The sequence below is a fragment of the Lolium rigidum genome, chromosome 1 (genome assembly GCF_022539505.1).
Source record: "Lolium rigidum isolate FL_2022 chromosome 1, APGP_CSIRO_Lrig_0.1, whole genome shotgun sequence".
Lineage (NCBI taxonomy): Eukaryota > Viridiplantae > Streptophyta > Magnoliopsida > Poales > Poaceae > Lolium > Lolium rigidum.
In genome coordinates, this window is record NC_061508.1 from 92,752,931 (window position 1) to 92,764,360 (window position 11,430).

The 11,430-nt window shown below is 44.3% G+C and overlaps 1 protein-coding gene across 1 annotated transcript; it reads left to right on the forward strand.

Moving 5' to 3' along the window:
* The first annotated feature begins 3,380 nt into the window (after positions 1 to 3,380).
* On the forward strand, positions 3,381 to 6,054 carry LOC124649064 (probable helicase MAGATAMA 3). The gene is given in 7 exon segments (XM_047188744.1): positions 3,381 to 3,494; positions 4,441 to 4,826; positions 4,921 to 5,011; positions 5,013 to 5,250; positions 5,335 to 5,590; positions 5,682 to 5,898; positions 6,037 to 6,054. Coding segments are annotated over 7 exon segments (1,320 nt in total).
* The last annotated feature ends 5,376 nt before the right edge of the window (positions 6,055 to 11,430 follow it).

Sequence of the window (11,430 nt, forward strand, 5' to 3'; positions counted from 1 at the left end):
TCCCCTGTGGGACGGGGACGGGCTCGGGGCGCCGGACACCGTATCGGGCCGCGCCGGACAAAAATAGGCTTTGGGGGACGCGGCTGAACTCTTTTTTTGTCCGGCGCGCCCCAAATCCCTTTGGGGGACGGTTTGGGGGACGCGACTGGAGATGCTCTTAAGCATGGTACTTAGCACGTGTTAATTCCTTCCTCCTCACTTGTTAGATCTTAGATCAAACGATTATGGTCCTGCTTGTTGTTATACAATGCGGCTTGTTGATTCCGGGAAGCTTGCGTATATAACCAGGTGAAACTGAATATGATAAATCGAGGTGGGACTATTGTATTGATCTAAGGTGGCATTCATTTATTTTTATGTTGATTCTCCCAAGCCCATTCATTTATCTTGCGGCCTAATTATGAAGACTATGCCTTGTAAGAGCATCTCTAACAGAGTCCGTAAATCCCGCCGGAACCGAACTTTCCCGGCGGGTTTACGTGTTCGGGCAAACGCGCGCAGATCAGAGCCCGTAAACATGGGCCGGCCCGAATCAGAAGTTCAGGGGCCCGAGAAACTCCCCGCAAGGCCCCTATTAAAAGGGTTCGCGGAGGGGAGTTTGGTTCGGAAACCCTACCACCCTCCCGTCGCTCCTCTCCCGCCGCCGCAGCCTGCCTCTGCTCCGATGAGCAATCCCGAGCCCTCGGACACCGCTTCGCCGCTACGGCCACCACTCCGCCGTCCAAAATGACGCGTGCAAGACGCGTGGGTAGGGGCGGTGGCCGATCCGGCGGCGGAAGGTCAAGTCGCCGTCCGCCGAGCATACGGGCGGAGCCGGAGAGCGCCAGGCGGTCGCGCTCCGACGGCGCATGGAAGCGTGCCGGCCGCAAGTGGACGGAGGTAATGGCGCGCCGCCTGCAGCTGCGGCTGCGGAGGGGGAAGCGGAGGCGCCCCCCCCCGCTGCCGGCGCGTGCAGCCCGCCGTTGCCCCCGCGCGGCCACGATGACGACGACGCCGACGGACCGCCTCTCCTCTGCGGGAGCACCTCCGAGGCGGTGGCCATCGAGGTGGCGGCGCTCGTCGTCGCCTAGCAACCGCCGGCGATCATAAACCCTCCACCGACGCCCCGGTGACAGTATAGACTCCGCGTACCTAAATTTCTAGTCTAATTAGGTCCGTAGTACGTAATGTAGGTCCAATGCGGATGTATTTTGCCACTATTATTGTAAATTATGAACGAATTAAGCTTGATCGGATGAAATCGACTGCAATCGCGAGTATCGATTTCCCGCGACATTTGATTTCACGAGTTCGGTTTGCGTTTTCGGTTTCTATTATGCGCCGTGCTTAAATGCGCTCTCAATTCGTTTTTTGGGAGACTGAACTCAGTTTATTCGGTTCCGATAAATACGGGATACGGGCTCTGTTAGTCTGTTAGAGATGCTCTAACGTAGCTACATGGCCCATGCGCGATCAGGAGCCATGAAGCGAACTTACAGGGAACGACACACCCATCACCACCGCCTACAGGTACTATCGAACGGAGAAAATATCACGAGCATGCGAAACGTTTTTCTTTTCAAATTCACTTAAGCTGTGTCAGCATCCGTAATTCCCAAAATATGGGTAATATAAAAGCAGATGAGAAAAACAGACACTTTACTTCCTTTATTAGTACATATAGATTTATACAAAACGTAAATGTTTTGGTTCCTTTTTCTGACACGCGAAAATTAACGTTTATATTATATACTAGTAGAAATGCCCGTGCGTTGCCACGGGTATTCAAATTTCATTTTTCAATGCACATATATAATTTGAACTCAGTATAAAAATTCAAATTTAAATTAAATCAGGAATATTATAATGTGCTATAGCATGATAATACGGAACACAATAACATGATATCATTGTCATAATACAACTACATTGCTTTGAATAACGTTATAATAATTGACATCGTTTATAAAAATTAAATAAGCACTCGACTAACTGTTTATACATGATATCTGACCCTCAGGAAATACTTCACGCGCATTGCACAACTGCTTTCTTCCATGGCACCGGCGTTGTGCCACACGACCCCCGTCGCCGGCCAACTACACCACTCGCTACCCTCCCCTCCACTTCCCAGATCATCCGCCTTCTCCCCCTCCTCCGACGCGGTCCCGCTCCACTCCGCCCACCATCCATGCCTTCCCATCCCAAGCTCCTAAATCGAGCAGCGCCGCCCGTGTGGAACCGGCGTTTCTTCCCCAAACGCCGTGCTGCTCGGCCCAGATCCTTTCCCCGCTCTCCTCCAGCGTGACTCCCTACTCTCCTCCTGACCACCTTCTGTTCTATCGCGCGCAGCTGCGGACGAGCTCGCGAAGGTTGGGGAAGGCGGCGCCACGCAGGAGGGTGGCGGCGGCACTGCACAAGTGCTTGTTACGGATGTGTTGTCGTGTCGCGTCGCGTGGAGGAGTTGGACTGCATGTCGTCGGCGTCGCCGACGCCGCGTCCGTCGCCCAGCGGCTGCTCCTCGAGTTCGCGGGCAGCGACGAGGCGCCGCCCAAGGCCAAGGGGAAGGGAGAGGACGCGGCGGGAGAGGAGAACGGGGGGATCAGGGAGGTGGTGCAGAGGTTCAAGGGGGAGGAGATCGAGGCGCTGGAGTCCGACAAGGTTGCTAAGGTTGCCAAGGTTGCCATGGCAGGTCCTGTTACAGGAACAAAATTGCTTGGTATATTTCTCAATTCCTACCTTGTTTACTCTACGCTGTGTTTGGATGTAAGGAATTGGGGCTAGAATCAGGGAATCTGGAATTTGGAACCAATTTCCGCCGTTTGGATCGCGCTCTGAATTGTTGCATGGAAACGGGACCCAATTCCGAGCTCGTGCCCGCTCGCGTGCAAACTGCCCGCCTACAATTCAGAGGTCAGACCCTCGGAATCTCGTGGAAACACCCCCGCGTGTACCTGTTCACTCTAGCAAAACAGAGGGGAAAATTAGTTCTCTACCATTAAAAGATCTACACTTTAGAAAAATACCACTGAAAAATTTATCTTTAGAAAACTACCACTGAAATCTAGCTCCGTTATTGCCTTCTGCCACTACCGTGAACTGGACGTTAACTCCACATATCGATCAGACTTGGGAAAATTGGTTCAGCTTAGCCACTTGAGACATGGACTAAACACAACGCACGCACACAGCTTAGCCCAGACCGAACGAAGAAGGGAATACCGGCGGCGCGACTCCCCCGCGGCCATCTGCGGTACAGAACTAATTTTCCCCAAAACAGAGGGAGGCCATCCTTTCCACGCGAGCGAGCCCCTCCCGACGGCAACGACCCTGGCGGCGGCGCCCTGGGCGCTTGCAGGTTCACCTTCCCCCCCGCCTCCCTTCCCTGACCTCCCCCTCACATGGCTGCCCTACCATCCCCGCCCCTATCCCCCCTGGCCGCCCCCTACCCACCTGGTCCAAACCCTAAATCGCGGGCAGACGGCGACGGGAGGATGACCAGCGGCGGCGAGAGGGTAAGCAACGGCGGTGGGAGGGTAAACGGAGGCGGCAGCGGCCGAAGGGAGGTGCAGAGAACTTGCCTCCATCCATGGATATGTACGAGCTAGCTCCCAGGTTCTATAGCCACCATTAGGATTCTGCATACAACGCCTATGCTTGCACAAGTACTGAAACTCAAGAACTGAACTTTTTTCCTGTTATGTCCCGTAAGCAAGCATGGGCTCCTGGTTCAGTATGGTGCACTGTTCAAATTTTCCATAATATTTGCAAAATCGGAACCGTTTGTGTACGAGTAAATACTGCTGAGACTGAATCTGCCTTTTCTTATATACTACTCTAATGGACAAGTATCCCCGTGTAATGAATAGACTAAGGTGTGCAATAAGTTTATATTGTGCGTGGAAAATAATATATATATACATTGTAATATACACATGTCTTTTTTACATGTATTGTCCAAACTCAACAAATCAGTCAATTCCGCTGTTTCTACATCCAAACAAGAAATGGAATTGGGTAACACCCTTTAATTCCAACATGAAATTCTAAGCACACCCAAACAACAACATTTGAATTGAAAAATATTTGATCATCCTTCTTTATTTACATGCGAATTAACTTGAATTTGGGGATCCCAATCCTCTGTTTCCATTTATAATATGCCTATGTATTTGATCTGTAGAAGAATAACAAAGCCTAAATCCTTAATACATACTCCTCCGGTGTTTATAATATGCTTTGTTACTATTTTTTCAATTTTGAGTAGTTATGTTACTATTTTTTCAAGGCAGTGAAAATTGAGACAAAGTATCATTTGTTTTTTCAATATATGTTTGCCTGGAGATGCTGGAAATATTTTCCCTCCGATTTCACTGTATATACAGTAACATTAAAATATGTTGGCTGCCCTTTTCATATGGAAGTTATTACATAAATACGTCTCCGGTGCGTTTGATATAGGGACCTCCCGGCACGGGGAAGACGAAGACAATTAGCACTCTCCTGTGGTCCATGATGATCAAGAATCACCAAACACTTACCTGCGCTCCAACGAACACTGCAGTAGTGGAGGTTGCATCCCGGGTCCTCGGCCTAATCGAGGATCCCTCTAGTGGCAGTGAAAATAACTGCTTTCTGAGTGATGTTGTGATGTTCGGCAATGAGGATCCCTCAAGCTCATCTCGTTTGCTCTACCTGCAAAAGGCTGAGCCGTTTGACCTCTTTGTGGTTGACGAGGCAGCGCAGCTAAAGGAGTGTGAATCGCTGATACCTCTGCAGATTCCTGGGATCTGTCTTGCTGTTCTCATTGGAGATGAATGCCAGCTACCAGCACTTGTCAAAAGCAAGGTGATCTTATGTTCTTAAGAGCTATAAGTTGAACTTGAATCTTGTTGCCTCTTTTGCTCGCTGATCCCTAGCTGCAACAATTTTACTCTTGCGGGTATGTGAGGAAGCCGACTTTGGAAGGAGCCTGTTTGAGAGGCTGAGTTCTCCGGGCCATCCTAAGCACCTTCTTGATGTGCGGTGACGGGATGCATCCTGGGATAAGCAAGTTCCCTGTGTCAAGCTTTTACGGTGACCGGATCGCTGATGGTGAGAACGTCCTGCTACGAAACTATGAGAGGAGGCATCTGACTGGCCCAATGTACGGTTCATACTCGTTCATCAACATTGAGGGCGGGAAGGAAAGCTCGGGCAAGCACGACAAGAGCCTAATCAACACCATTGAGGTTGTTGCGGTGATCTGGATTGTGCAAAGGTTGTTCAAAGGTACGGCCTCTAGCTTCATTGTTCATTAGTAGCACACGAGGGATGATCCCTTTTGCTTTCACTCATCACTGATCTCTGCTTTAGAGTGTGTTGGCACACGGAGCAAGCTCGGCGTGGGCGTTGTGTCACCTTACAAGGGCCAGGTTCGTGCCATCCAGGAGAAGCTCGGGAAGACATACGAGATGCACAGCAGTTTCACCATGAAGGTCCGGTCCGTGGATGGATTCCAGGGCGCCGAGGAGGACATCATCATCTTCTCCACTGTGCGGAGCAACAACACTGGAAAAGTTGGCTTCCTTAACAACTTGAACCATACCAACGTGGGGCTGACACGGGCCAAGTGAGTTGAGCTTCCTAGTGTGATTTTGTGTTCAGTTTCTTGAGTCACCTGAAACCCTGTATGTGATTTTGTGTTCTGTTTTCTTTCACAGGCACTGTCTCTGGATAGTAGGGAACGCAACCACATTGGTGAGCAGCAAGACGGTGTGGCGGAAGATAGTGGCAGATGCCAGGGAGAGGGGCTGCTTCTTTAGCGCAAACGACGACCAGGACCTCTCAGGCGCAATCATCAAAGCCATCATCGAGCTGGACGAGGTGGAGAGTTTGCTCAACAAGGACAACCTCCGTATTGGCGGGTCTCGCCCTGGGGTAAGAAACAACCTGCCACGCATGCTTCTAAATTTGAGACCCTAACATAGCTCAATATGAGCTTAATCCTACCAATTAGCTTATGGTTTTCGAAGTAGGTGCCTTAAACTTACAGACATTACTGTTTCTTACTTGCAGAAACACAAGAACAAGTAAATAGGAAATTATGAATGGAGTTAGGGATGTATGGTTGCGGATCACTCTTATTGTCGCAGGCGAGATGAAGGAATCAAAGGTGATAGTTGTCTTTGGCCTATTTGCGCAGCTGTATAACTGAAACCTGTCCAATTATATAAGACATTTTGTTGAAATATCTCATCATTTTGTGAAACCTGTCCAATAATATAAGACATTTTGTATAGCTAAATTTTAAGTAGTAGAGATTAACTAAAAACATAAGCAATGTAATTACAACACCGCATCATGTAATAGTGAACAAACATCACATCACCTCGTATTAGTGATTCTCCACACCTATGGACGCTTAGTCTTTCGTTAATACCTAAGGAAAATATTTCAGAGATTTTCTACGAAAAAATTTCAGGGTATTGGCTATTACGGAAGGAGTATTCCATAGAGAAAATTCATCCAGAGAGCACATAACTTGGCAAAATGGAATTCTGGACCAGCATCACATGAAATTGTGAAGGCATTACTGGACACACAATTTAGAGTAACTCAAGTGAGCAACAAAGCTGGCAGGTACACCCTTTGTCCCTCTCGGTATAATTCAAGATGTGCATGCACACTTCTTTCTGCATTGTAAGAATGCATTGTTACTGATATCTGAGAGTGGATATCAATAATATTTTTTTAACCTGTCCAAAGGCAATAAATACTTGCTGCGCCATCAACTTGTATAAAATCTGCTCATAGCATTATCCAGCATTCAAACGAAAACCGCTAAGGTCTTTTACAGGAGTAGACTATAAATCCACAAACTGGGAGTGTTCAAAATACCGAAAGAACAACTTTTCAAAGAAAAAAATATGACCCAAGCATTTTGACTAAATCTTTAACATGTTGTGGGATGTTGGCTTCACACTCTTTGTCCATGTAGGATAGCATGTGTATCACCGCTTTGTTCCGCAGTGTGTAACCAACCTACACATGAATTTTACGTCAATACTGCCCAAGAGTTCAAATTTACAGTTCATATGTTAGCACCAAAATTTAGTACCCACCTTGACATTTGCTGGGACTTCTTGGCCATTCCACCACCGCATATATGATAGCACCAAAAATCCCGACATGAGGCTATATAGAAAGCATACATTATTGTTAGCGAAATTGTAGACAAGATCTTCAAAATCAGTAATAACTACATGGATTCTAACCTGTCATTATTGATTGGCAACCCACATGGTGTGATGCGACGCCAAAGAAAAACGTCATCTTTCCAGCCTTTGATTGCATCTCCAAGAGCAATGTTCAGGTAGAATGATATCTCTTTCAGCTTAAATATATATTTGTGATGAAGTCCTGGTTTATACATTTCCGGTTCAGGATTGGGATCAATTAGAGTAACCGTCCGTTTATCCAGGTTAAACACAAAAAGAATGTAGCATTGTAGAGATGGGCGATATGGTACCAAAATCTGCATAATTTTGAATTATGAAATATTAGGACGTAGGTAAATCAAGAGACCAATAAGTTTATCATCTTGGGACTCAGACTGCATGGAGAATTGACCAGTCTTACCGAGTTGCACTCTGACACATGGAACTCCATCCCTGGCCAGCGTTCACACATCATTGCCATGATCTCGCGCTTTTTGTCAAACGGTAAACGTTTCTTTGGGTCAGTGGAGGAGTCAGTCACTAAGGTCTGAGATGAGAGAATTATTAGAGTTAGATGAAACATGACATGTGGTTACCATGTAAGATGAATTTAAACATAACCACTCACGCAAAATCTGAGATCGACAATGTGATAATTAGTCTCCAAAAACAACCGTGTTACGTCAGTAGCATTTACCCGTACGGCCATGTTGAAAGAATCAGGGTCTATACCATTTTTATCGTTTAGCAAGTCTTTCAATTGTTTAAGACTGTTGCTAATCGGATATAGCTTAGAGCTCTTCACCCATATTTGTCTACAAAACAAACCAGAAAGTTAACTACAGGATAAAACTCAAAATTGAAAATGGCGCAGTTTGGACTTACTTCATGGCATCGTTGTCGCTAACAGACAGAATATAATTTCGCAGTTTAGAAAGTGCTTCATTCTTGTTAAACGACTTCTTGATAATCTTCAAGGGAGGTGTGGAGGCATTGGCTACCTGAGGTAGTTGTGTAAATTCAGTGGGAGGAGGACCATTACTGTCCCACATGAGGATATCACTTGGGTCTCCCTTCGTATCAGGCTGTGCAAACTCCGGGGTTCCTTTTAACATATTCAAGGCAGTATTATGTAGGATAAATGGTAACTGTTTCCTGAATAGTTTGAGTCCATTCTGCAAATTAGGGAGTATAATTAATTCATGGAAGAATTGATCTTCATACTTATCATACTTATATAATATAATATTTGAATCCTTGTGCAAATACCTGAGTTACAGGCTGAGCTAGTTCTTGGCCTGTCCACTCTTCCATGAGTTTGAGGACAAACAAACCACATGATGAGCTGCAATAGTGTAAAAAAACGGTGGTCTACATGAATCTACAAGTATAAGAAATTATCGAATAGTCCAAAAGGTAATACGGCTATAACATACCTATCTGTCTGTAATGGTTGCTGAATACACTCCACCCACTTCCATGTAGTTACCTCCAGGTCTTGCCACTTTTGACCTAGATTAAAATCACTCATCTGAGCAGCAAGTTGAAGCTGATTTTGAAGACCTTGTAGCTGTTAAATAGAAAAGGAAATGACATGGTGATATAAAAGGTAGACGTTATTTCACAAACAATTATAATGATAAATATGAGAGTATAAAGTGATTACCGTCCGTTGTAAGTCGGGGCGGTCTTTTGTTGAACCAAAGGAGTCAAGAATTTGTATACGGCGGTTGCGCACATCAACGTTACAGAAAACCCAATGATTTGTATTTTCGTTAAACGGTATAAAAATCTGATCACAAAAAAAAGTAAGTGGTAGCAATAGTATTTTTATAACAAAATTGAACTCGGTAAATTATGCTAAACTTACCATGTCATGTTCTAGGTATATACGCACACGTTTTATAATACCATCACGGTCTTTCTCGCTTATGTTATTGTTCGCATCTTTTCGCATTAATTGAGAAATATATGTGCTTTCGTACCAAACTTTTCCACCAGCCTTATTGGTTAGGTGTTCTTTCGCCCTCAAGCAGTAAGTGTAAACATTAATGCACTGTAAGACCAAAGAAAAAGTTGTCAAATTATAACATTGATTCACAATAATTACATGATGTTCTAAGTAAATGTGGAAATAATGTGGACATAAGCACTCTTCAAATTATAACTTTACTCACGTCTCTATCCAACCATCCATTGTTTGGAAATAAGCACTCTTCAAAATCACCGTGAAATAGCTAAATATGTGCAGGTTTCAATCTGAGCTCCATCCAGCATTTATCGTCTCTTCAGTTTGGCTACCTTTTCAGTTTTCACTAAATTTTCTCAAGTTATCATCTGATGCTGCCCTGGATCATCCAGTTTGAGCCAATACAGGTTACACTTCGGGCCATATATTTCACTTCTATTGTGTATTCGGTCAACAACAGTCTTTTGATGTTTGAAGTTTTCTTTCTACCAAATAGACATTGTGCAAACAAGTTTATAAATTAGTGTTTGCTATTTTCCTAGCTTCTAGACTGTAACTTCCTGGTGGATACTAACCCCGCCCTTTTACTTGTGAATTTACTTTGAAAATGTGTTGATAAAACTTTCTCTTTTAACACTATTTTCTCGTAATTAATGTATACAATACTTCAAATTCCTAGGATTTTGGCATAATGCATCTAGTATATCAATCCGTGAAATTACAGACCGAACAAATATTTATAAAAAATATCAAGTATAATGTCGGAGAAGAAAATGTGAAATAAGATCTTCCCCTCAAAGTCTAACCAAACCATCTTGTTAACTCGTGTGATGCATGTATTCATTTAGAGGTGTCATTACATACCTTAACTCCCTGAACCCAATGATAATCTGCCTTGTGAAGAAAGTCGATGTTCTTGTTTGAAGGGGACGTGGTCGATGAGAAGATGGTGCCTCAGGTCATCATGAACACAGAAATGGCATGGCACGGCATGATTTATACTATTGGAGAGAGGGTACAGACGTAAATCACGAGATAATTAACTATATGCTGAAGAAAGGCAAGTAACCTGTATATTTGATATGCTTCCTTGACAATTTGTTGACTGAATATTTGCTCATCGAATTTATAAACAAATTTTTTGGGTTCAATTAATGAGATTCCTTTAAAATATTGATATGCTTCCTTCACAATTTGTTGACTGAATATTTTGCTCATTGAATTGATATGCTTTCCTTTATAAAAAATGTAGGTGTTGGGCTATCGTCATGGTCTGCCGTCTTGGAGAAGGATATGACGAGTGGTCATTTGCCTCCGATTGTATGACAGATTTTTTGCCTCCAATTGCGAAATTTGGGTATTGGGCAAAATTTGGCAAGTATATTATGTGGGTTTGTATAAGGATTGTGATTGGCTGGGTGTAGAGCGGAAATTGGGCAAGGGGCGGAATTATGGCAGTCTAATTATGTGGGTTTGTATAAGGAAGGTGCCTTTCTCCGATTGTATGACATATTTTTTGCCTCCAATTGCAAAATTTGGGTATTGGGCAAAATTTGGCAAGTATATTATGTGGGTTTGTATAAGGATTATGATTGGCTGGGTGTAGAGCGGAAATTGGGCAAGGGGCGGAGTTATGGCAGTCTAATTATGTGGGTTTGTATAAGGAAGGTGACTTTTGGGGACGTATTGATTGGCAGCGTGACTTGTGGAGGTGATTAGGAAGCTACGTATTGATTTTTGCTTGATTCTGGTGCAGGTAGCGACGCGGCCCATAATGGCTAACGAAAGCCCGTTCGGGATTAGCGATGGTTGACGAAAGATGATGGCAGAAAACGGAGGAAGTTCCTCCTTTTTATATAGTAGAGATAGGCAGACATAGTCACGTGTTTGTTGTTTTACATAACTCTTAGATCTATTAAATCATAATCTTTCGTTGTAAAATCAGCGGTATATATATTTCTAGCATATATGTGGATTAACATCGTGTCTCTATTTTAAATATTTTTATATTACTTTTAGTATATAATGGATGGATGGATGTATCCTACAATACATCCTTAGGTGGGAGGGGATAATTGCCCCTCTATCCCACTCAGCCCTATTTAAACAATAGTAAATGTAGAGAAACAATAAGTATATTTCATAGAGGTTCTAATAAGTCAGAAAACACTATTGAGGAGGACTTACGGTCTTGATCCGTCTCCAATAGTGAACATGCATACAAGTCGGTGGTCTCCTAGATGACGCCACATACGTTTGAGACTAGCCGTTGCAACAACAAAA